This window comes from Camponotus floridanus, unplaced genomic scaffold (genome assembly GCF_003227725.1).
Source record: "Camponotus floridanus strain SB8 unplaced genomic scaffold, Cflo_v7.5 scaffold48, whole genome shotgun sequence".
In the NCBI taxonomy this organism is placed as follows: domain Eukaryota; kingdom Metazoa; phylum Arthropoda; class Insecta; order Hymenoptera; family Formicidae; genus Camponotus; species Camponotus floridanus.
The window spans coordinates 1,466,879-1,494,724 of NW_020229636.1; the positions used below are offsets into that span (position 1 = coordinate 1,466,879).

The 27,846-nt window shown below is 30.0% G+C and overlaps 3 protein-coding genes and 1 pseudogene across 6 annotated transcripts; 3 read left to right on the forward strand and 1 right to left on the reverse strand.

Moving 5' to 3' along the window:
* Positions 1 to 22: 22 nt before the first annotated feature.
* On the forward strand, positions 23 to 11,560 carry LOC105258738. Of its 2 annotated transcripts, none has more exons than XM_011270208.3 (7): positions 23 to 735; positions 4,649 to 4,792; positions 5,286 to 5,447; positions 5,775 to 5,951; positions 7,693 to 7,950; positions 10,647 to 10,903; positions 11,111 to 11,560. In XM_011270208.3, exons 1-7 carry the CDS (start codon positions 471 to 473, stop codon positions 11,309 to 11,311), a joined length of 1,464 nt encoding a protein of 487 aa, XP_011268510.1. In that variant the 5' UTR covers positions 23 to 470; the 3' UTR covers positions 11,312 to 11,560. The 2 variants fall into 2 exon arrangements, with proteins under 2 accessions (XP_011268510.1, XP_011268511.1); XM_011270209.3 differs by having other exon boundaries at positions 24 to 735; positions 7,693 to 7,833.
* A 5,612-nt stretch (positions 11,561 to 17,172) lies between these two features.
* On the forward strand, positions 17,173 to 19,167 carry LOC112639138 (annotated as a pseudogene).
* Positions 19,168 to 19,389: 222 nt separating this feature from the next.
* Positions 19,390 to 24,281, reverse strand: LOC105258740 (heat shock 70 kDa protein cognate 4). Its single transcript, XM_011270212.3, has 5 exons — positions 24,135 to 24,281; positions 23,243 to 23,520; positions 22,254 to 22,507; positions 20,091 to 21,335; positions 19,390 to 19,992 (listed from the first exon to the last, which is right to left on the reverse strand). Exons 3-5 carry the CDS (start codon positions 22,456 to 22,458, stop codon positions 19,511 to 19,513), a joined length of 1,932 nt encoding a protein of 643 aa, XP_011268514.1. The 5' UTR covers positions 22,459 to 22,507; positions 23,243 to 23,520; positions 24,135 to 24,281; the 3' UTR covers positions 19,390 to 19,510.
* Positions 24,282 to 24,406: 125 nt separating this feature from the next.
* Positions 24,407 to 27,771, forward strand: LOC105258741 (islet cell autoantigen 1). 3 transcript variants are annotated; one of them, XM_011270213.3, is made up of 6 exons: positions 24,407 to 24,886; positions 25,474 to 25,742; positions 25,891 to 26,233; positions 26,401 to 26,673; positions 26,738 to 27,362; positions 27,448 to 27,771. In XM_011270213.3, the coding sequence occupies exons 1-6, from the start codon at positions 24,876 to 24,878 to the stop codon at positions 27,562 to 27,564; spliced, it is 1,638 nt and encodes a 545-aa protein (XP_011268515.1). In that variant the 5' UTR covers positions 24,407 to 24,875; the 3' UTR covers positions 27,565 to 27,771. The 3 variants fall into 3 exon arrangements, with proteins under 3 accessions (XP_011268515.1, XP_011268516.1, XP_011268517.1); XM_011270214.3 differs by having other exon boundaries at positions 25,480 to 25,742; XM_011270215.3 differs by lacking the exon at positions 25,474 to 25,742 and having other exon boundaries at positions 24,408 to 24,886; positions 27,448 to 27,770.
* Positions 27,772 to 27,846: the final 75 nt, after the last annotated feature.

Below are 27,846 nucleotides of genomic sequence, written 5' to 3' on the forward strand. Positions count from 1 at the left end.
CTCTCGATCGACGTAGTACGACGAGGGCGAAACGAGACGACGCGAGGCGCCGCGACGCTCGTTGGCCACGTCGAAGTAGCGGCCGCGCGCAGCTGCAGCTGTGTCCTCGTTCTCCCTGCGAGGACTACGGCGTTCAGTGAACGAGACGGTGCGGTTTCGAACGGGACCGAATTATACATCCTCGCAGAGAGTGCTCGGTATCGCGAATGCGTGGAAGTTAAACCTCAAGAGGGTGCGGCGGACAGTTCCGTGTTACGTTTTATCTAACGCGACGCAGTAGATACGGACAGACGTGTACGAACGTTCGGCGAACGTGGTGTAAGACGCTTCTCTGGGGCATCGAAGGCGAGAGGGTGCGCCAGGGGGGTGATAGGAAGGGAGGGAGGGAGGGGAGAGGGGAAGGCGACGGGAAAGGATGTCGATGCGCCGTCGGTGGTCGGTTTCGGGGGTTGACTCGCGCCGCGGGGGCGATGAGCGCATTTCCCTCCGCCCTGAGATTGACCTGCTGCTGCTGCTGCTGCTGGCTTCTGCTGATCTGTCTTGTCGTCTTCCTGATACCTGCACCCTGTACCAGCGACACGCCACGACAAGTTGTACGTCGGACACGAGAACGACCAGGAGGTGATGATGATGCGTTCGTGCACTCCAACTATCACGACGATACCGACGTCGTCTACGACGATGAGGAGATTGGTGACAATGGCGAAAATTGGTTCGATAAAAATATTACCGCCGGTGAGTATTATTGACTTGTTTAATACGACGATGGCAATGCTCCAAAGAATCATTGTATATTCGGAGGTGACTGATAAGTCGTGATTACATTTAACAAAATTCATTAATGATTAGAAAATGTTTAAATCACTAAAGATTATCTCAAGTATATTTCCATTAAAAAGTTAATCAATATTTCTTTGTCGATTATTGAAAGATGTTCGAAAATTTTAATTTTTAAAGTGATAAAGTTATCAATATTAATATAATTATTGAGATATTCTGAGAAAGCAAGATTTAAAAGTTAAGAATTTTGTTCAGATAGTTTGCTAGAATGCTAATATAATACATTAACTTAACAATATCGGTGAAGATGAAATTATTTAAAGTTTTTAAGGGATATTATTATTGAATAAATTTATTGTTTTTCTCAAAATTTAAGAAGAAAATCGCGCAGTTCAATGATTCATCAGTAAAAAAAATTAAATTAGAAATTAGAAGATAGATTAGAAATTAGAAAATTAAAGATTGTGTTACTAATATTCTTGTAATCCCTATTGCAAAATATTCGTGAAAGTAATGAAAAAATGAAATAATCCGGATATTTTAATAATATTGATTATTTCATAATACACTATAATATTCAAGATAAAAATAAAAAATAAAAAATAAAATATTTATGAGAGAGAGAGAGAGAGAGAATACAATGTCTAATTTTAATGCATAGATTTCAGTTCGCATTGATAACTTTTCAGTAATATTATTTTGTCTCCAGCAATTGAAGGCAATATTATAATATTACATTATTTTATTTAAAATAAAAAATTTTTTAGATATAAAATTTAGATATAAAATGTTTAATTTCTCTTAGATATATCTTTAAACAAAATCTATTTATAGCATATTGTTTCAAAATAGCATTATTGCTATAAAATAAAGTCAAACTATGTTTTTGTGATAAAAATTGAATGATATAAAAAATTAAATTGTGTAATTGTAATTGCAATGAAGATTGACATCGTATTTTTTATATTTTAAATTAAAATGTCCAGAATTAATAAAAAAGTTATGAATCTCTAATAAATTTTGATTTGCTTTGTATGTTATTTAAAATTTTTCATATACGAATATAAGTTATTTCTCTCTCTCTCTCTCTCTCTCTCTCTCTCTCTCTCTCTCTCTCTCTCTCTCTCTCTCTCTTCAGTTATTAAATATAAAATCTTAAAAATAAATATAAAATGTAAAGACTTTATTAAGTCTTTTTACAAATATTAGAATAAACAAATATTAAAATAAGCAAAAATGTATATTTTATTGAAAGTAAATTGTAAGTTAAATGTGTTTGAAAAAATATTTTGCAATACTACAATAAAATTATTTACTTTTTTTAAAAGAATAAAATGATAATAAAACAAGAGAAAAATCTAACCAAAGAAGATATCGTTGAAACAAGTACAAATAATATAATAGAACTTATATAAAGCATCTATTGTTATACGAAATTTTATTCAATAATTAATATAATTTGCAATCGAAATATGTACATGACAATGCTCTATTTTCACGTAAGACAAAAGCGATCGAAGGTAATGTATCTCAAGGTTCTTCTTGCTTGCGCTTGCTCCACAAATGTGCAAACACTCTCGAGAATGTTCATTAAAGTATATATATATGTAGCTTTGTCTTCGAAGTATTCTTGAATATGATTGACATTTCATGATTAGTTCAATATTCAGGTATTATATACTTTTATGGGAATATGTACATTATCTTTTTAATTAATTTAAATAAAATGTGTTTTTTATAAATATAATTTTTTAGACTTTTAAACAAAGTGATAACATAATTAAATTGTTCAAAAAATCTGTTGTCTGAAATGTAAATGTAACTACTTAAATTAATTATTTCTAATTATAGAACATTTTTTATTTAATTTAAAAAAATTATGTTAGTTATTATTTAATTTTAATGCTTCACTAAAGCGATGTAAAGTCGCTTTATTTAAATAAATATTACATATTGCATATATTTTTATTTGCTTTATTAAAGATTTTTAATTTTCTCGAGTAGTAAAACACATTTTATTTTATTGTTCTTATGTATATTTACTTTTCTTGATTTTATATGTATAATATTTTTGATATTATCAGACTAGTTCTAGAAGAGATTGAAAATATTTTTAATAGGTTTAGTGTAGCGCGCAACCGAGGAGAAAACGCGGTTTTCTTGATTTTCGCGCCAAACATACCACTAGTATTGATTTTAATGGATGCTGTCAAGCTTTGTCCTCTTCAGATCTGCATATGTGACTTAAACTGTATATTATGTCTATTTTGTTTCAAAAGTGGAGAATAAAATTTAATAAGAAAAAGATAAAACGCGCATTATTGATTGTATATTTTTGCTCTTATTAGAAAGACACTCAAACGGAACGGATTAACTAATAAATTTAGAGTTGTTTAGTTATAATATGAAAATTAATACAATAATAAAAAAAGAATAAGAAAAGTTTCAAGTTTATTGGTGCCTCAAATTCATTAATTGTCAAATTAAGAAATATAAAATAATAGTATTATACTATCATAATAATAAAAGTACACTATTATGCGATATTAATAATTTAGCGAGAGAGAGCAAAATATATTTATTCAATATTAAAAGAAAATATCTCTTTGCATATTTAATATATTTTTTAACTTTTAATGATTTGTATTTAATTAAAATAATTAGAGACTTTAATAATTCGAATATATTTTTTTTAACTATACTTTTTTAATTATACTTTATAAAACTGCATGGCATTAAAAACTTGCAGTGAACTCTCTATAAATCATGCTAATCTAAATTCTCCCTCGATGAAAATATGATAGAGTACACGCGAAGTAACCATAATGCGTACGTGCAATGAACTTTAAGTATGAAATTAAATACAGCCTGATAAAAAAAGTCCTGTCAAAAGACTACACACTTTTCTAATCGCAGAACATAAAACCGTATATACTCATCATAAATCGACATAAACTATGTCGCATGGACACTATTATTCACAAAACAATGAGTTCTGTAATATTGAAATCTCTGCATTTGCATAAGCATCTATGACGCCGTTAAATGACGCAAAACGTTTATCACTTACGACTATCGTTGTCATTAAGTAAACGATTTGCCCGAATAACATGAACAGTCCAAAAAGAAATAAATCGTAAGCAACTGATAAATAAAGATATTTATTTAAAATAGAAATGTCATTAAAATAATAAAATAAAAAGCGAAGAATAATATATAGCGTAGAATAATATATTAATAAATTAAAGATAATGAATTTTAAAGGATACGAGAAAGTCTTGTGATATTTTATTAGTTTAAACATATAAAAAAATATTTAATTAAATTTAAACATATTAAAAATATATTCTATAAAATATACATATTTTAGAAAATTAATTTTTACTCTAAGTTAATCATACAGAATATTTTATCGTAATATTATTGCTACATTGTTTCATATTGCAATTTGAAAATGTGCCGAAGAAAGTTAGCAATTATTGCTTGATTTATTAATGTGAAATGAATAGAAAATAGTGCTATACAGTGTTACAACAGTCTGGCAGTGAATTTGTAATAAATAAGTTGGCGTGCTGACAGTTAATTGTATTTAAATTTTGCAACTGTAATTAATAAATTGCAGAATTTAAAATTTTTTATTGTTTTAATATCTACGTTTTATCGATTATATTATTGAAGTAAAAATATTGAAATATAAAACAATACAACAAATATAACAATTTATTTTGCTATCGTCATTAAAAAACAAAAAGTTATTTACTTTTTCTGTTTTTTATTAATAGCAAACATCATAGAAAGATATACAAATATTTTCAAATTAAATTCCAAAAACAATTAAATTAATTATTCTTGTGATTTCTTTTTACAGAAAAAGGACGATATCTGGGTTCACCTTGCGACCTCATGTGCAATCCCGAGCTACAACACGTATTCTGTGATTCAATCACTGGCCTCTGCGAATGCGAAAAGTTCTACCCTGTTCGTCTTGGACCTGCTAAGGGATGTGCCAAACGTATGTATAAAAGCTAACAGCTCTAGTAACCCTCGCGCACCTAACAAGTAGGTCGTTCCGATATCATAACTTCCATGGTAACGGTCGGTGAAAATAAATATTCCCATGCTCCTGATGGCCTGAATGAATGACGTGATATGTGAAAAGACTTTGCGTACTCATTTATTTTTTACACCAAATCTCTAAATAAACTTTTAAAATTATTATAGTATTTTACACGAACTTCAATATATTAAAATATATTTAAAAGATAATATTATATATATTTGTTTTTTTGAATTAAAAATGTATTAAAATGATAAATTTAGAATTTGTAAATGTAATGATATAACAATAAAAATTTCGAGAAAATACAAAGTTCTATCAATAGTTTGGGAAAAGATTGAAGATATCATATATTCAAGTAGATGAAACTTTGATTAACTTTCTATTGAATAAAAGATACGTTTCTCAATAAGCGAAGTCGTTTCAAGTAATCGATTCTTACTTTCAGCTAAAAGACTCGGAGAACAGTGCTTTTATCGTGCGACGTGCACTTTTGCGGATCAGCATTCGACGTGCACCCAAGTTCAACACAATGCAGTATGCGATTGTGAGGAGGGTTATCACAGGGTTGCTCTTTCTAGGCCTAATAAGAAGGTTTTTTGCGCAGAGGGTATGTGCTCCATTTATAGTCAATGTATATTTAAAATTATATTATTTATTCAAAACATTTCCCGAAAAATTCCTATAATTTTATTAAAAAATCAGATTATAATTGAAAGTTTCCTTAATTTTTGCCTCTTGTCATTATTTATTTTATTATATAAATTAAAATTAAAATTAAAATTCTTTCTAACACCCAATATATAATTGATTGATTACCAACATTGAAATAAATTGTGTCATTGAACGAAAATTGAGAAGACTTATTTATTTCGATATCGATTCGCGACGAGTCATTGAGTTACATCATTTTTAATATGTCGTAATCCTCCGATAGATCTGGTGCTGATAACTACGGACCTGCCGACCCTACTTTGCATAGCATCGGGGATAGCCATCTTCACGGCAATGATATGCTTCGTACTCAAACTATTCAGCCGGGCGAGGTATTCAAGGCCGCGGCATTACGCCAACGCCAATCATGCACCAGCTATGCTGTTTTCTAGCGATACAGGTAAGTAATAATGACCAATTAATACAGGGAAATTTTGCAGAAAAGATATCATGAATTAAAGAAATTGTGTTTATTACAATTGCAGAAATATGGTAAAATAAAACGTTAATTATGACAGAAGTAGTGATACTATTTTCATTGATTTAATCTTTATAATCAAATATTTTTGCGCTCAAATTTAAAAAATATTCAAATAATGTAATTTTTATTTTTTTAAGACGGAAAAAGTTTAAAATTAATATATATCTCGATTAATGCAAACGGCACTCAATTCCCGTTTTTTAATATAATGAGTTTTCATGAATATGATTTTATATTATATAATTGGGTTTTGTATAATATTTCAATTTTATTTCAATTGAAAATGTTTGTGTCCAATTAAAAAAAATTAATGTTGTTTTATATAATAATTGAACATTATTGTAAGACTAATATCAAGTTAACAATTTAATATAATTAAGATTTATGTATGCATATATAAATGACATATTAAAAAACAAATTTATAATGTAATTATTTTTATCGACAAAATGCAAAATGAATTATTATATTTAATTTTCACTATTTAACTTTTAAAACTAAAACTGCTTAATTAGTATCCTTTTGTATTAAATACAACATATGATTAATACATAAAATTTCCATCTATAATATATTTTACAATAATTCTCGTTCCTTTCGTGGGAAACCTACTTTTGCTTCTACAAAATCAATAAAGGATATCTATACATCGATAAGAAATGCATAGTATATTCCAAAGAGAAATCTATTCTTACTTCGTCATTTACAACGTCACAGATCAAACTACTTCTTGAAATGCAGCAAGAAAAGAAAAATTAAATTTAAGAAATAATTTCAAAAATATAAAAAATACGATGCATACACACATCAAGAAATCAAATATATTTCTCTCAGCTAAAATAATCTGAGAGATGAATTATTTTGTTATTCATTGACAAGTTATCTCTCAGGAATGATCGATTCGCATGCAAAAAAAATAAATATTATTGCAAACATTTTTGTCTGTACAGCTTTTTAATTTTAATGAAATAATGATCATTTTTAATTTGTTTAATTTTTCTAATTTTAATTTTTTTATTAATTATATAAGTGACATTGAAAAATGTTATGCAATTATATCATATCTTCTGCTATCATATATATCCAACATATTAAATACACAGATAGCATCCAAAATATTTTTATTCAAAATGTTGAATCATTAATATGTTTAATTCCAAAGATTAAATGAGAGACATCCATTAAAAATTAAATGAAATCTATTAAAAATTAAATTTCGAGACGTTTTAAATGAGTGCGAAAGATTAACAGTCAAAATGATGCAGTTTATGATACATATCACACTATATGTGTGAAAATAATTGACCGAAAATATAAAAAAATAAAACAGTAGGCAAGTAAAGCAAAGTGTAGGAAATCGTGTTGCAAATGAATCTTTAAATTTTTAAAAGTAAATTTTTAAAAGAAAAATTTAATCAAATATTTCGATCTATTTTCAACAATTGCTAAACAAAAAAGAAGAAGAACTACCATATAAAATAAGATACATTAAAATATTATACAAAGTGAAATACATACATATCAGAAATACATAGCAACTTCCAAAGGCTCTCGAAAATACACAATCACATGAAATGCAATCAGACTCCTGGCTATTTTATTTTCTCTTTTTGCGAAGAGACTTAGAAAATTATTATTTTCCCTAAAAATAATTTTGTAGGCATACCGCTGACGTTACACGGGCGACCATCCTCCCGATCGAGTCAACGAAGTAATAGCGCCGGACCTCTTAGCTGCGCGTTCACCAGGAGGCCTAGCAGCGGTGGCAGCCGTGGACCATTGGTACCAGCATCCAGAGCAGGTGCGGCACGGGCCGCCGCTATCTTGCTTATATCGTGTCACCTTCAGGCGACCAAAGACAACAACAAGCATCGACGTACTCTTAGTGATGTAGCTGAAGGATCGTCCGACGGCCTCGGTAGACGATCAACGATCTCTTTCTATCTCTGTTGCTCTTTCTTTCTCTGTCTCTTGCTCTCTCTTTCTGAATATTTTATGTTCCATCGTATACATACGAATACGTCCCTTATTCCTGTTTGACATTCTCTCCGTCTTCCTATTTGCTTATCGATCCGTTCATATTACATCAAATATTGCGAATTCCATTTGTAATTACGCGATTCGAGAACGCGAAACGAGGTTGTAAGAATATTGCCTGCTCTTAGGAGGCCTGCGTTAGGAGATGTCGACATTACTATTATTGTGTTTATTCACACAAGTATTATCCTGACAATGACAGATTCATGTGTCCCCGTCGTGGCTATGTGTTTCTCAACTGTCTGTTTCTCTTTTCCCATACTTTTCCATTTATCTTTTCGTTTCTGTGCTCGTCAACGCAATTCGCTTCTTGTGCTAGCAACGATGCTAACTATCAAAAGAAGATTAATTATAACAATGACTGATGGTGTATCGCGGTAGCAATGATGCTTTATAGCAAATTCATATCGTTGTCGCTATTATATGGTCATGATAATTAGCTGTTGTCGATAGATGTTTTAGATATTCGCATTTCGTCGGAGATCTCAGTCCCTTTGGTAACTTTGTCCGTAACGCGTTTCATTCGCTGGACATATGTAAGAGTTATTCTATAAAATACATGTAATATATAACATTACTTGAATAGGTACAAGAGAAACTTTTCAATTCTGGATATAACTGTTCTCTTTTAATTATTTTCGCTAATTGTATTTAGTTGTATCATCGTAACACAATTGTTATTTTCTGTTTACATTGCTATTTTTACAAGTGACAATTATATGTACATATTATATATGTGCATATATAATTCATGACGATCTTTTCTCCTAAAAATAGAAAACATATGCTTCTTTAACGTTATCATAATGTCTTATATTAATTAATAAATAAGTAATTGTAACGAGATATATATATATGATATATTTCTCTCAAAACTGTATAAACAATAGATCTCGCGAAAAAATACATGAAATTAAAATGCAGCACAAGTGTGTTACGAGATAGCAAGATGGCAGCGGCCGATTTCGTTACTCGTTTATGAACGAATGTTTTCTGGTAAGACTTAGAAGAGATACGAAATCCTTATGCACTAGCTAGCTCGCTGCACACACATACACACGTATATACATACACAACACACACATACACACGTATATACATACACAACACACACACACACACACACACACACATATACAGTACCGGCAAAAAATGTATGTCACCTTCATGTTTTTTAAGAATAACTTAACTCAAAGTGAATAACTTAATTCAAAGTGTATATTTCTACCTAGTCGCATGTTTTAATAGTAGATACATAGATTACTGACCAATAGACTTTTCATTCAATAATGGACACAGCAACTTAAGAAATATTAATTAAATATATATATTTTGAATTAAATTATCCTTCAAAAAAATGATATATTTTTGACCGATACTATACATAAGTATATACAACCATTAATATACGAGATCAGTTTCTCGGTGTAGATGTGTGGAATTTATAAAATTATTATTGTTTATAAAATTAATGGAAACAAAAAAGTTTAATTTAAAAAATGTTTAATTACTTAATTTTTTATTTTCTTGCCGGAAAACTGAAGCTCTCACAGACACATATATGTACAAGACACGTATATATATGTGATACATACACACATAAATATACACGACACAACATACATATACATAACATATATATATTAAAATAATGAATACGATATTTTTTAGAATAGTTCGCTTTGCTAGCTTATGTATTTCCTCAAGTTTGTTTTTTTTTTTAGTATATTTATATGTATCTCATGTAATAATGTGCTTGCATATGAAGTGAAAATGTGCATTTTGATAATTTTACGAATATTACATACAAATTATATATTTATAGAAATTTTAACACCGTTTTTATTCATCAATATTGTACGCCTTAATAATCATTTCTTTAATTTAATATTTATTAATTTAATATTTATTAAATTTTAACAAATAGTTCTAACAAGAAAAGAGAATTTTATTCATAATATTATTTAATTTATAAATAATTCTGCAATTATTACAATCTACATATCACAATTTGCAATGCTATCAATTTTTCAATTATGAATTTATATCGTTTGTACAAATACAATATCACTTTCTTTTGTTTAATTCAATTTATCACATGCATGAATTATTTTATAGAATATCTGCAATTATATTGCAAAATATATACACTTATACCAAAAACATTTTGTAATAATGTTTTTTTTTTAATGAGCATGTTTACAATATCTAAGTCTTTTTTTTCAAGAAACATAAAAAAAGTAAACAAATACATATTTAATAATTCATTGCTATTTTTACTCTCATTCTCGTATGTTCATTCATATCCCTATTTGCTCAATTTATAGCACTACATTTCTTCGCAAGCTTCTACTCCCACCGCTTCATCGAATATTTATCGCGCCGATAAAGGTATCGCAAGAATATATATTACAATCTCGCACTTAGAAATTTACAGCCTTAGAAAATTCAGTTTACAAATTATCTACTATGATAGATTCTTTCTTCCTTTCAATATTACATTTTGTCTAACATAGAAAATAGAATTATCATATATGATATATTGTATCTCTATGTATGATTTTTCTCTTCGCGTAGGTTCCCGCCGTCCTAGTTTAGCGTCGGTTCATAGTTCGACCTCTTCGTCTCGTAGCTACAGCGCTCGTCGACTCGAGAAGGAGAGAAACGATAAGGAGCAGCGCCAAGCGCTTCAAGAACTCCGACTAGCAAAGCAGCGGGAGCAGCTGCAGCAACAGCAACAACCGGTGATACCGACGCCTAGTCCTAGGACACCTCACTCTACAGATGAATTGCTGCCTTCGGTCGAAGAGGGGAAAGAAGTTTTTTACAATGAGGTAAAGTTTATATCTCGCTCGAGATGTACATCGTAATTTGTTATCATCATGTCAATAGTTTAATTTTTTAATGGTAACTCTTGAAAAAATAAATTTTATTTCAGTAAATTATATCTATCGATTTCATACTTATAGTATAAACTGTAAAATTATAATCTCTGATTGTAATATCGGATCTTTCTTGCTGAAAGTCGATTGCTTTTGTAGCAGGTACCGACGACTTCAGATGTATCAGACATCATTTCCACGACGACAACCATTACGACGACGATGATAACAACTTCCAATGTAACAACAACCCGAATAGGCGAGACTGCATCTATGCCAACGCCAACGCCAACGCCAACAACATCCGTTTTCGGGACGAACATTGCGCCACGGGCTTCCCATGACATTTTTCAAGTGTAATCTTCGTCAAAATATGATGAAGTCAATGGACTTACAATTTATTAACAACCTTTTTATCATATTTGCAAGAACCAACCGCAACATACAGTACGAAGCTGGAACTGTATACGTAAAAAGAGCAATCACTCGCTCTTAATACAAGAAATACTCTAATATAAATAGGCATGCATAAATATTGAAAATAAGCTAAATCCATACTCTGTCTACATTAAGAAATTAGTTTTATATGTTTATAACATAGAATCCAACTACATGAATAATAATTTTTTCTTAAATAATGATTATACATATTGCGATATTTAATGCAATGATTAATTTTATTTTTAATTTTTTAGAGAGAATATAATATTCAAAATTATATATTTATATTACAATTAAATTGTAATGTAAATTATTATTTAAAATTATAATATATATAAGGTGCTCGATAAAGATTTGATCAATGCTCGTGGGCGAATAGAGTATGATAAATTGGACAGAAAAGTTTTTTACTATTTTGCAATTTTTGCAATAATTATTAAAATATTTATTAAAAAGAATAGGCAAATGAGCGTCCATCTCGCATAGCTAGATCATGGGATGTGTGGCATATCAACAGTGAATGTCGCACAGCAACAAAAAAAAACAAAAGTCGGATAAGGGCCTTCACACACGAAAATGCATAATTGCATATGCACAGCATAAGACCAATATGGACCAATGAGCATCAAGTATTAAGTCGCCATATTGATTTACATAACATAATTGTCGATGCTCATTGGTCCATATGGTCTTATGGTCATGCATATGCAGCTATGCAATTTTATGTGTGATGGCCCTAAAACGACCGAATTTTTCGTTGCCTGCGACACTCGTCGTTGACATATCTAGAGAACACATCTCATGATCTAACTATGCGAAACAGATGCTCATTTGCCAGTCCTTTTTAATTAATATTTCAATAATTATTGTAGAAATTGCAAAATGATAAAAGTATTTTCTATTCAGTTTACTGAGCTTTTTTACTCGCTTACGAACGTTGGTTCAATCTTTATCAAACACACTGTATATATATTATTTTCTTAAAGTAATGCATTTTACAATATTCTCAAAATAATATCATTGATATATTTATATTTAACTTGAATAATTTAATTTATGAAATTCTTTTTTAATGGCTTCTTTTTTCTACGAAATATGATTTTGAAAATAAAGATCTTAGTGCTGATTTCGTAACGTTAACAGAGTATGAATGCAAATGCACTTTCTAAGTGAATGTACTTGGGCACAAGTGTACTTAAACGAAGTTATAAAAGGTGAAGACATAACAAAACATATTTTTACTCGATACTTGCACAGACAGATAAATACTTACGAGAATGCAGCTATATATTCAAAAGAGAGCAAGAGTTAATGACACAAGCGAAGCAAATCAACATAACGATAGAAGTATATAGTTTCTTTTTGGACATGGCTTGATAGAAAGACAAACAAAAATATTGGAATTGTTTATAATGTCGGATTATGAAAAAAGTGCATTTACACTTAGGTATTTAATATATTATGCAAGGGTTCTTCAAATGGATGACAGGATATTCCGAATTAAGTAAAAAACGAGAAAAAAAGAACCAAAGCGTTTCAATGCTTTGAAATCATTGAGAATTACAGATACAGGATTACAGTATCGGATAAAAGTTTTACAAAAGAAAAATTTTGTTAATGATATGAAAATCGTATATTTGTACTGTATATTTGATATGTTTATTCTTTCTGTATCAAAATATTTTTGATTACACAGAAATTTATAGAACTCAACAAAAACTATTTTTACAAAAATCAATATCAGAAATAAATTATATCAAAAAATTTATAACAAGAATTCAATTAGTTATTTCGATTACGATTTTATATAATTTATATATGAAGACATATATATCACTATATAATTACATATCAAAAGTCATTTGAAAGCATTGATTCGCCTAAAAGCAACATTATATACATATATATATATATATATATATATATATATATATATAAAACAATGTTTCGTAACTTTTTTGATTCTCATATTAATATAATTGAACTCTTGATATACAATAACGATTCTCATGTTAACAAGATGAATTATATTATTATCTAAAAAGTTCGCGATTGAACTAGGAATCATTTTGGTGTCAATATATCCGTTCAATGCTTATATAAAAAGTATAATCATTACATAATCATTTATTTAAATCAAGTTACATAAAACTCGCATGTGAGCTTGTTTCAGAGTGTGACTATATTATCAACACGTCCTAAAGCACTATTCCATTCGGCCGAATGTGATCATTATCATGAACATCATATTAAATCTTTTATTATAAAGAATTATGATTTGATAAAGAAAGCTGTTAAAAGAGAACGATCTCTCAAGTGAACTAACTAATATATTTCTACTCTTATATAAGCGATAAAAATTTAAAAAATAGAGTATCCTACTTTGATTTAACAAATATTAATGTCATTGTAAAAATCATAAGATTCATATTGCATTACTGCTTTGTAGAATTTTTCCTTCCAATGCAAACATTTCATTGATTTGTTTTAAGCATTAAAAAACACTTTTGACTTATTTATTTATTAAATATACACGATATACGTAAATTTTATATCTATGTCTTTTAAAAAAAATTTCGATTATCCATAAATAGCCATTTGGTTTTAATCGTAATTTAAAAATTAATTCAGTCAATTATTTTACATCTTTATATATTACATTATATTTTTAAGTCAAAATGATAAAAAAACTTTGCTTTTAAGATACTCATATTTTAAGATATTCATTGATTTCATGTTTGAAGATTGAAATGATGACTCGGGAGAAAGCTGTGAGATCTTTTCTATGCAATTGCATAATTCATAATTTATATAATGACACAAACTAGCTTTAATTATTATAGTTAAAACATAATCGTAACATTTTAAGATCATTTCATAAGTCTTTAAAATATAATTTTTGGTCGTTGGAGTCACATGTAAAATATAAAACGTATAATATTACAAATCATTAGAAGAAATTATATATCATATGGCGCAATCATGTCCGTGATAAAGATTTACGGAATCAGGCGAATGTCAGAAACATTATTTATTAATTATAGCAAAGCATATATCGACATTCTCGTGTTCGGATGATTTACGCTGCCTTTTCCGAATAAATGAAAAAAAGACAAAGATTAAGAAAACAAAGAGCGTATCGCGTTAAACTCTAGAATGTTCATACATTCATACATGCTAGCGTGAACGCTGTATAAGCATATGTATTTACACGCAAATCTATGTACACTCGACACAAAGATAAAATTACGTATGTGTTCGGCAACGATCGTATCTGATTATTAGGCTCGTTCGTAGTCGATCGATCTATTATCATTAAGTAAGAGAATATAAAGTTATATCATGCACAGGCCGCATTTCTTCGAAATATTAAATATATAATCAATGACGCCTGATTTATAAAAATCGATGTACAACGTTATCGTTTTATCCCAATTTTAAGTGTTTACTGTATTATAAGATTGTAATATAGTCGTTGGGGTAAATAAAGCTCGTTTTTCGATATAAGCATACATATGATTCATTATTACGAATACGATTTATCATTATTTTTACATTTTTCGATTGATTATTTAGTATAATAATAATATATTATTTGTATAGTATTATATCAGTATAATACATACATACATACATACATATACATATATATATATATATATATATATATTTATATTTATATAGTATATAGTACATATTAGTATATTAGTATTATTTAGTATACTAGAAAGATATTATTAGAGTAAATTAATGATGAAGTCATTATTAAGTGATTCACTCTTTCTCATCTGCTTTAAGTTTCCTGAATAGTCATTGCAGTCATTAAAAATCGTAACATCAGAAGCGAGAAATAATACACTGAGAATTCTTGCGTACTATTTTTAAGTAAAAAGATATTTTGAAAAAATAACATTACAGATCACTTTAGCACACTTGTAAAGTATAAAACTAAGTTTTTTCTTTGATAAATAGTCTTAAAATGAGTATCAAGTAAACGAGAAAACACATGGTTCGATAACTGTTGAAAAGAATGGAAAATGTTTTTTGTACAATATATTTCTTGCTAAACTTAGTTTTCGGGACATTTGATGAGTTTCATAAACATGTTAAACATTACTGTACTAGTATAGAATGAATAATAATAAAATGGCACGCAAGAGAATAATTTAGGCTGCCAAAATATCACTTTTGATGTCTATAGTTTATCGTTTTGTGAGGCGCTGCATGGAAATTTCTGATATGTAGGTAATATATACAAATAATATGCAGGTATCATTAATAAGGCAAATATTATTGCAAGATATTATTGTGCGATTATATGTATTATTAATATGTATGCGCGCACGCACGCATGTATGCACGAATGCACGCACATACACGCACGCGCGTACACACACATACACATATGCGGACATATATAAAATCTTTTTCATATATAATTTATATAATTAATTATATATATAACTCTTTAAACTTATTTTTATCACACGTATATGATTTTTCTTTGTATGCACTATATATAAATCTTATTCCTATCGCGTAAAGATGTCAATTTTTTCTCATATCTAAATCAATTTTTTGAATTGATTCAGGTCAAGAATCGATTCACGAAAAAAATCAGTTGGATAAGATCGATTCAAAATCATGTGTAGAAAAAAAATTTTGTAAGGCGCATATTGTCATAAATGAATTATGAAAGATTGATGAAACAAATATAAAAAATAAGAAAAATTAGAGAATGATTCGACGACTGTTAAGATTTCAAAAAAATTAGTTTTAAAAATACGGAAAATTAAATCGATTTAAGTGTGTTTTGAAAAAATTTTGCGTAATATATTATTTCATTTTGAAGTTGAAAGCAAATTATAAAGAGGTTAAAAAAAATTAAAAATGCAACCGTGAAAATCGATTCACGATCTTTAGGATTGTATCACGATTATTAAATCGATCGATTAGTGCCCGAAAATTGATCTAAAAGTCAATCGATGATATAAAAAACGACCTTTAAAAAATCGATCTTTAATCGGCATTCCTACTACCATATAGTTTTTATTATTCCTAGAATACATTTGGCGGTAAATATTATATTTGGCGGCAAATATTATATTGGCAAAAGCTTTAAATATATATTGAACTATACCCACCACTACAGTTTTGGATTTCTCAACAAAAGCAATATGTAAGTCTTAGAGAAACTGCATACTTAAAACAAAATCATATTTTAGATATATTTTGATACAAGAATTGAAATTATGTACTTTTTTATCACGTATATTATTTTTTTGTGTTATACATAAATTGTATAATACACATTAATTGCTATTTTGATATTTTTATCAATGCTGTTAGTTTATTACAAATTGTTTTTTTTTAATATTGCATGTGTTAATATAACATAATGTAATATAAAATATCACTTACGAAAAAAGCATATATTTCAAAAAGATAACGCAAGCCTTTCATTATTCAAAATTTTGCATTATTAATATAATGATATATTGTTCCTCTCTTTGCTTAAGGATCGATTTAATTTACTAAAACCACATTATGCATAGGACAACTAAAACGTACTGACAACAATCTAAGCTTCGTTAATATTACAAGTGTTCTTTGCTTTACCTGATATACCAGGGAAAACATATTATGTACTTGTCAGATTGTCTTACATTACTTCCAGAAAACCTTAACATATACTTTAATATATTTTTTCTTCAAAAATTTTATAACAAAAATATAAACTTTAATGTAATTATTTACAGTTGTAAAGGTATCTGTTAATAAGGAACTAACAAGGAGATTCGAAGTAAAAGATGGAAGAGGAAATCTCTGTGCAAGTGGAAGATAATTCGCCTTCAATAGAGCACACTTTACGTCCAATAGTATTTGTGTCTTGGTTCTTAGGTGTTGGCGTTGCACGTCCACAAAAGTGTCCTAAAGCTGTTACGATAATTCTACGTATCATTCACTTTGGAATATGTTCCGTCATCGTGGTTTATGGTGCGATAGATTTTTTCACTTTTGGTAACGTTTTTAAAAGTGATATATTCAAGATTATGTATTACATGAACAAAGTGATGTGTTATGTGTCGGCATATTATTATGTTTATCACGGCATTAGACAATATAATAAATGGCCTGAATTAATGAGCAAAATGAGAAACCTTGATCAGAAGATCAGAAGAGAAACGTTAATAAATGATCGACCCATAAAAAATATCGAAGTGCTAACTATTCTCGTAACATTCGCTTGCGGACCTTTATTTTTAATTATACATGCTGTATATTATTATTTCATACGTCCTGAAGATATTTTCGCATCCGATTTGCTTCTCTATTATACGATAGCTCAGTCATTGATCAACAGCTTTATTTTTGATGTGATTATCTATGTGCTATATCACAGATTTCAAACGATAAATGAATTAATCCTGCAGTTAGATAAGCAATTAAGTGCGTCATGGATTACGCTAAAAATCAGACGCATCAGAGAATTGCATACTGGTAAGACAGTGTTTTATTAAAAATATTTTTACAATCTTTTTGAAAATAAATATTACTTTAGTATTTTTTATAGAGAGTATTATTCTTTTTTCTTAGTAGTATACAGGGTGTTTAACTTAAAATATTACTGTATATTTTCTTCAAAATATCTTAATAAAAAAAGATTTTAGGCAAAATTTAAGATTCCGAAAGAGAAAAAAATTGATAATTTTGAATAAAAAATTGAATTAATTTTCCATTTAAAAAAACTAGGTTTACTTTCATATAATCTTGAAAAGTAATCTGAGTTAAAATTCAAAATTATCAACTTTTATTAAAATTATTAAATTTTTTTTTTCTCAAAACTTTATAAATTTTATCTAAAACTGATTATTTTATGATGTGAAATTAAAAAAAAAACTTGTAACACTTTATATAAAACACTTTGTATATTATTATTCATGTAGAATTCAAGATATAATTTAATGTGTAATTGTAAAAATAGATGTGCAATTTGTACAAATAGATATCAGAGAAATAATAATAGAAAATTTTCTGTTATGCAGGAATTTGTGATCTAGTCACCATAATTAACGATATTTATGGTTTTTATCTTCTTCTTTGCTCAGCAAATTGTTTCACCATGGTCGTGGCTACGTTATTTAGAATTTACATGGGCGTTGTAGAAAAAAATTATGCATTTATGCTAATAAATAATATTCTTTGGATTTTATATGCTGCACAATTTGGCCTAATGTGTTGGATCTGTACGCTCGCGCGTCAAGAATCTGATAAAACTGGAATAATTATGTATACAATTATATTAAATCACAACGTTATAAATTCTGATAAGCTAAATGGCTTAAGAAATCAACCGAGCCTAGAAATAACATCGGAAAACCAAGATGGTGAGCAAAATTCCAATAGGAGTAGCAATAATTATAATTTAAACTACATTGCCTTGGAAAATCTTCTGCGTAAAAACTTGGATCGAGACTGTATCAGAAACGAGATTAATGATTTTTCGATTCAATTACAACAACATCGAGTAGCAATTACGGCTTGCAACTTTTTCGAAATGAATAATGTTCTACTTACTAATGTGAGTACATGATTATTATATATTAAACAAACTAATTAGTCCTTTTATTGTTTATAATATATATAATTAATAGTACTATACAAAATAATAATTTATTTTTTAGTTTGTTGGTGTAATTACCACTTACTTAATAATTCTCGTTCAATTTTATCGACCTGAACATCTGGACGTATAATTCAATAGAAAATGCTAAAATATTGATACTATAAATAGCACTAAAATGTAGGGAAGAAGAAAATATGTTTATATAAACACATATTTATATAAACTGAATAAATATAACATTTATTTAAATTCTAATAAATATTATAATAAATTTATCATTATTAATTTTTTATATATTTTTTATAATCAAAATTAACTTTTTATATAATCTTTAAAAAATAAAAAATCTTATTTTACAAGAAATGTAGAATTCAAGACGTAGAATGTAGAATTAAAATACTCTATTATAAATAATAATACGCATTGTAAAGTGAGATGAAATGTAATGTTATCTAAGCTGTATGAGAAGAAAAAATAAAATGACGATCAATTTAATCGACTTCTTCAATAGTTGGACCAGCACCACCAGCGCCTGGGTTGGGTCCTGCTCCTCCAGCACCAGGAAAACCACCGGGTGCTCCACCGCTTTGATAAAGTTTCGTTACGATAGGATTGCAAATAGACTCCAGTTCTTTCTGCTTGTCAGTAAACTCTTCCTTCTCCGCTAATTGATTGGCGTCCAACCACGAGATAATTTCGTTGCATTTAGAGATAATTTTCTCCTTATCAGACGCATCGATCTTATCTTTAATCTTCTCATCTTCCATCGTGGTCTTCATGTTAAAGCAATATGACTCGAGAGCGTTTTTAGCAGTAATTCTTTCTCGTTGCAGTTCATCTTCTGACCGGTATTTCTCGGCTTCATTTACCATTCTTTCTATCTCTTCCTTCGATAAACGTCCCTTGTCATTGGTAATCGTGATCTTATTTTCTTTGCCTGTAGATTTCTCAATCGCAGAGACATTCAATATGCCTACAAAATAAAATATAGAAATATAAGAAACAGATTAAATAATCAAATTAAATAATCTTTGATTATAAAAAAATTAATGTTTGAAATATTAAACTTACCATTCGCATCGATATCAAAAGTAACTTCAATTTGTGGTACACCTCTAGGTGCCGGTGGTATTCCAGTTAATTCGAATTTACCAAGAATATTGTTATCCTTGGTCATCGCTCTCTCCCCTTCGTAGACTTGGACAAGTACTCCTGGTTGATTATCGGAATATGTAGTAAATGTCTGGGTTTGCTTCGTTGGTATCGTTGTATTCCTCTTGATCAAAGTTGTCATGACACCGCCAGCGGTTTCAATGCCCAATGACAAAGGAGTCACGTCTAGTAGAAGTAGATCTTGAACTTCCTCAGACTTGTCACCATGTAAAATAGCCGCCTGAACTGCTGCGCCATAAGCAACGGCTTCATCCGGATTAATGGATTTATTCAGCTCTTTACCGTTGAAGAAATCTTGAAGTAATTTCTGAATCTTTGGTATCCTGGTGGAGCCACCGACTAGAACTATGCTGTGAACTTGAGCCTTGTCCATCTTCGCATCTCTAAGCGCTTTCTCGACAGGTTCAAGAGTGCTTCTGAACAGATCGGCGCAGAGTTCTTCGAATCTGGCTCTGGTGATTGATGTGTAGAAATCGATACCTTCAAACAACGAGTCAATCTCAATGCTTGCTTGCGTCGACGAACTTAATGTCCTCTTCGCCCTTTCACAGGCTGTTCTTAGACGTCTCACAGCTCTCTTGTTAGAGCTCAAGTCCTTCTTGTACTTTCTCTTGAATTCTTGCACGAAGTGGTTTACCATTCGATTGTCGAAGTCCTCACCACCGAGATGCGTGTCGCCAGCCGTAGATTTTACCTCGAAGATACCATCCTCGATTGTCAGAATTGACACGTCAAAGGTACCACCGCCCAAGTCAAAGATCAGGACGTTCTTTTCGCCTGCGGCTTTCTTATCGAGACCATACGCTATCGCAGCTGCAGTCGGTTCATTTATTATCCTAAGAACATTTAGACCAGCAATAGCACCAGCATCTTTCGTCGCCTGCCTTTGAGAATCGTTGAAATAAGCTGGCACAGTAATAACGGCGTTCGTCACGGTCTTGCCCAAATACGCTTCCGCTGTTTCCTTCATCTTCGTTAGAACCATGGAGGACACTTCCTCGGGGAAGAAGGTCTTCTCCTCGCCTTTGTAAGACACCTTGATCTTTGGTTTGCCTCCATCATTGACTACCGTGAACGGCCAATGCTTCATGTCGCTTTGTACAGTCACATCATCGAATCGGCGACCGATCAAACGCTTTGCGTCTTTAGAAAGATAAAAATGATCAAAAATTATAAGTTGTCTTGTTTCTTCAAAAATCATTTCTTAAAACATGCTATGCAATTAACTGGAAATAAGGATGTGGATTGTATTGGATCCTGAAGGAATAGTTGCAGAGCGTTGAATTAAAATAATCAAAAAATATACAATATTTAATATATATAATTATAAATATCTTTTAAAGAAAAAAATTGTAATTTACTTACCAAGTTTTATTAATTATAAAAGTCAAAAATATTTATCACAAAATAATGCGTTAAACATAATATGCGCATTCGTAAAAAATTAACAATGTTCGATATTACCCAATTTATTTATTACGTAAAAATTTATAATGTCTGATTTAGCGAAAAATATATCATGTGAATAATTTTGATTTCAATCCAACAATTTCCATGAGTTGGTGAATAACGTTTGTCATTGGCATAAATTAGGATTATATAAAACTATGACGTGTATAAACGCCAGAACGCCCGGCTACAATGTAAAGGATGAAAATGAAGGGGCGGAGAAAAGAGGGAATTGCGTGCACGAATAGATGCTATATAGAAGATTATGCAAGGTCGTTAATGTAGTAAGATACACAGTCGATATACTGTATGTATTAACAGTTTCAATTCCAAAGAATCTCAAAAAAATCAAATGATTATCTCGATATTATAAATTCTAATATTATAAATATTATATATTATAAATTCTAATATTATAAATATTATTAATAATCAGATAGTCATTTGACTATTAAAATATTATAAATTCTAATATGTTAAAGTCGTAAACATACATAATAATATTTAATATAATTTTAAAACTCTATTAAAATATTATAAAACATGGAAAATCTTACTAAACTGTATGTTGATACAATTGCAACATGCATTGCATGAAAATTTCCTACTTACCAAAAATGGTGTTGCTGGGGTTCATGGCAACCTGGTTTTTTGCTGCATCGCCGATCAATCTCTCGGTGTCGGTGAAGGCTACGTAGCTCGGTGTAGTTCGGTTACCCTGATCATTGGCGATGATTTCGACTTTTCCGTGTTGAAAGACGCCCACGCAGGAATACGTGGTGCCCAAGTCAATTCCAACTGCCGGTGCTTTCGACATTGTTATCCTCCTCTCTTACGAGAAACTGATGTCTCAACGTAATCAGATACTGAAATCGTAAAATAATACGTGAGCTATATGTGTATCGCGATAAAAAAAATAGTTTGATGAATTTAATTAATTTAATCCTGAGCGACTGAAGTTGGAGTGATTGAATTGTCACGTACTTCGCGCTTGAAATAATGCGACGCAATAACTATGTCGCATAAACATGTTACGTTTCTCGAAGAATCGATTAACGATTACCTGAACAATTTCAATATTAATTGTAAAATTATTTTTATAATTATAAAAATATATTACGGTATATCTTTAAATATATGATATTATTGTAAGTCATTCAAAAATGCCGGTAACTTTGTTTTTCAGTCAATTATTGCGTCGTTGCATCGTTTGTCTCGAAGTTAAGATGTCTCAACATTATAATATAAAAATTATGATTTAAATAACAACAATAATATCTCAATAATCCTTTAGTTATTCATTCGAACAAATTCTTATATAAAATTGCACTTTCATAATTTTTGCACATTTGAATTACAACTTTAAATTTTAATCGAAACTTATATGATAGTGAAAAAAAATAAGATTTGCACATTAAACCTACTAAAATAAGCAAACTTTGATGACGTCAAAGAAAATTCTCCAAAAATATAGATTTGACGTTTTCGAGAATAAAAACAATTTCGCAGAAAATACGACGTAGTTTTCAAAAAAGAATTAACCTACACTACGATTATTTTATAAGAAAGATTATATTGAAAACTGAACACAGAATAATCACCTTGTCGAATAATCACCACGCTTTTCTATCACGTAGATTTAATCCGTTATAGTCGGCACTCAAATGTGAACTCGAGAGTACACCTGCACTCGTCGCGCTCGTTATGGAAACTGATGACGCGGGCTTCCGCCGCGCTTTTAATATACCGAATCGCCCGCTTCGAGAAGCTTCCGAGGATGACCAATCGCGGCGCGATTTTTCGAGTCCTCAAGATTCCATTGGCGCATGCGTTGCGGACGTATGAGAGACAAGGAGGGCGCGCGATGTACATTAGCGGGCTAGAAAGAGAAGGACAAAGATACGAATGCAGGAAAACTGACCCGAATCGCTCGCTATAGAATATCCTCGGCTATAATTAACTGTGCAAATCACGGTCGTTTCGTTTCGATGAAATATCATGCGCATTGATCGAGAGTATAAAGAATGTTTGTTTATGCTTTCTAGCTCGTTAAAAATCGATAAGGTTGCGCGATAAGATCACTCGAGTGCTTTCTAGAAATGGCGAGAAATTGCGCGACAGCTCGTTCGAATAAGATTAATCGCGTTTGCGCGGAAGCGAGAAAAATCTTCGACATTCGAGAAAACTCGCGACTTATCAAAGTAAACTTATTTGTACACACTTTATCTTTTACGATTCTGACAATGCTTCGACTCGCTTAAACGATAATAACGAAAAAATGCTAAAGTAAAAATACCTGTAGATAAAAGGAAATATAAATACTCCTATTTGTCATTATATAATTTCGAAGATTAATACAAGCACGTTAACAAGGTTTCCTTATCGACAACTCGAGGATGTTTTTAAATTGCTATAATAAATAATACCATTTTAGCGCAATTAAAAAGTTTCGTAACGAAAAATAAGTTTTAAATGAAATAAAATATACTCAACATTTTTCCTCAAGTACCAATTGCAAGAGAGAAGATGGGTTGACAATAAGTTTCATTTAATCGAATATATTCGACCGAAATATTATATAACGATTATTTATAAAGATTCTCGTAAAATATTACGAACGATTCTAATTTAAGAGCAAACATTTACTGAAAACGAGCGACTAAAAATAGTTCTTACGATACATAAATTATAACAGGAAGTTACCAACGCCATCTGAACGTTATAAACCCGACTTAGCATGTTTATCGTGTTGCATTCAATCGATTGAGGATAAGAAGATACGCTATCGATTCAGTTTCAGTTCAGTGTCGCACATTACACTGATTATGAAATATTGTCTGATAAAGGATTAACAGCTGATTCATAGAATAAATTTGTCCTCTGATATATTATCTTTCATCATAACGTAACCTTTGAGTATCCAACCACTACATCTGCCGTTATTCCATTTTTTCTATTATCAGTATTAGTCGAATAGAAGTGATGGTTGCTCGTCGGACATGACAAGTTAGCCTTCGTGGCTTTCCTGTTTGATAAACTGTCATGTAGAAATGCTCCGATTATCACCACACTGTTAGATACTTTAATTGTGCAGTACAAATGCAGTCAACAGCGTGCAAATAATAGTTGTGTGCATTATGTGATAAATAATTGAATTATACAGTTTTAAGTTCATGTTTTGTGATTGTAAACATTAACCCATACTCGTATCCAGGTATCAGCAGGTCTTCCGTAATGACTGCTTAGTAAGTTTTTTCTTCTTTTTCCCTCATCTCATCTAGATTTCATTGTCCTAAAATGCTTGGCTTGAGTTTATTTCATTGATATGCACGTTGCATGAGTGCAGTAGTGAAAAGGGCTTGGAAAGCAAAAAACAAAAATTATCATTCTTTTAATGAGCTCTAATTATTCTAAATCAATATGGTAGTTCATGATTTTATCATGTTATTAATAGATATCGTGTAAACTGATTATATTTTCATAAGTCTTATGAATTTCTTCATTGCTATAAGAAATTTAAAGAAGAAGGTCAGATATTAATTGTCATCTGATACAGTATCTATGGACACTATGGGCTTTCTCTTTTCACATTATTAATTGGGAAAAGAAAATAAATATATTTATATTATCAATAGATTTATTTGAATAATTATTTTTAACAGCAGTAAAATTAGACATATATTTTGGTATTTAATTTTTTTTCTAGTAATAGAAATGATATATTTATCATTTAAATTCTTTGCATGCAATAATCTTTAATCATACTTGATTATCATTATATTATATATTAATCAAAACTTATGCACACAAAATTTCTTTACATCCTGGATAGTAACAGAGGTGCACCAGGTATATCAGGAAATGCCTTTGATTGTTGGGTTCAGAAGTCTAATCTGCATGATGATTCTGCTATAACAAAAATGCAACATCAATTCTGGGTGACAAAGCAGGTTTTGTCTCGGAGATTAGGGAAAAAAGAGGACGAATGTATAATTGCTTCAGATGCTGAACTGGACGCAAAGCTAGAATTGTTTCGCAGTATCCAAGAATCTTGTTCTTACTTACAAAGGGTTATTGACAGATACCAAGAAAGATTATGTAGTGCGTTTTAACCCAATAATTCTAATAAATAACATATTAATATTATCATCCTTTAACATATCTGTATTATAATATTTTTTCTTTAATAAATATAAAATTTAAGAATAGACTATATTATGGTAATAAATAATTTAAACATTTTATATAGATTTAGCTCAGGAGGAAAATGCAATGGGACGTTTCTTGAAAGATGCTGGGAAACAAGATAAAACTCGTGCTGGTAAAATGATGTCAGCAGTTGGAAAATCTTTATCTTATTCAGGTCAACAAAGGCTTGCATTGAGAGCTCCTTTGGGTCGATTGTATCAAGAAGTAGAAACATTTAGGCAAAGAGCTATTGAAGATACATTACAAAATGTGCAAGCGATGGAAAAAGCTCGCACAGAATATCGCGCTGCTTTGTCATGGATGAAAAATATTTCTCAAGATTTAGATCCAGATACGTCCAAACAAGTAGAGAGATTTAAAAAAGTTCAAGCACGTGTGAAACAGTAGGTTTCATCTTGCACTTTTATGTAATACAAATTATGATCACTGACTTAATCTCAATTCTTCTCTTTTAACTATTATATTTAATTAAATCACATACTGTGTTGTGCCAACATATACATATTTAATTATATATTTAAAAAATTTTTATATATATCTGTCAATTTAGGGGCAAAATAATTTTTGACAATCTGGCTCTTGACTGTCTTCAGAAGGTTGATTTATTAGCTGCAGCAAGATGTAATATGTTCAGTCATGCCTTAGTTTTATACCAAACCACACTCCTGAATTTTACAAAGAAATCTGCACAAGCATATTCTACGATAGCAAACAGCTTCAAAGGCTATCAACATTTTGATTTCACAGTTGTACGAGAACTGGCTGAAACTTCTAGTAAATTGGCACAAGAAACAGGTGGTGATGATGATCCAGAAAAGGATAAGTGAGTTACAAAATAAAAATAAATATCATATCGTCACTTTTATCATGATATCAAATATTTATAGATTACCATTTTTCGATATGGATTATCATGATGATATTGAAGAGGCACAAGAAGCTACTACAAATTCAGAAAGTACATCAGAGAAAACTAAGCAAAGTGAGAAGCTCTTGGATATAGAAAATGAGTCAAAGGATATATTAATACAGTTAGATACAACTACAAATTCTTCGAGGAATGGAATTGTGCATAATACTAATGATACGGAAAATGATAAAGGTCTTGAAGAATTCTTTGGAAATCTAATATTAGAAAAAGGAGTTTCTAATAATACTGAACAATCGGTTACAAAATCCGAGGAAAATACTCATTCCATGTTTAAGAAAAATTCCGAAGAGCAGAAGATAGCAATGGATATATTTGAAGAATGCAGTATGGAGTTTAATTTAGCTGATTTACCATTATTGTCATCAGAAGCTCAACAGCAGCAATCATTAAATTTATTAGCTTCTGAAAGTGCAGCACTATTTGATGAAATTTTGAATGATAAGCAACAATGCACAAACAATGATTGGGAAGGCATATCGAATGATACTTTTCTACCACCAAACATTCTGAAACAGAGTTTAGGAGATGCAGCGCTAGGTATGGGACAGAGAAGTACCACAACTAATAACATGGATGACAAAGTAAGTATTTCTAAATTTAATCCAGAATATATAATAATTCCCTATCTCTCCCCTTATATAATTAACCTTACAATTCTTTTCATAGAAAAAGAACAAGACTGGAAAGCAAAAAGGTAACTCGTGGTTGGACTTATTTGCAGAATTGGATCCATTGGCTAATCCAATGGAGAATCTTTCTGGTGATAGTAATGCTTCTGCTTAATTCATAATGCATTTTAACAGTAATATTCCTGCTACTCTGGTTACTTGATATTTTTAACAATAAGGAAATCTGATCAAGTTATCATTTGTTGTTAATGAATATTATAATGCAGTGAATGCATAATTTAATGTTTTCACTTGTACAAGTTTGTATCAGTATTTACCAGTTTGTAAACTTTTAAATTTAACATTCCAAATTTCTTTTTAATAGAATTGTCATAAAAATCAAAACTATTTGAATTACTACATGAATTTTTTCATATAAGCTAGAGACATATATAAT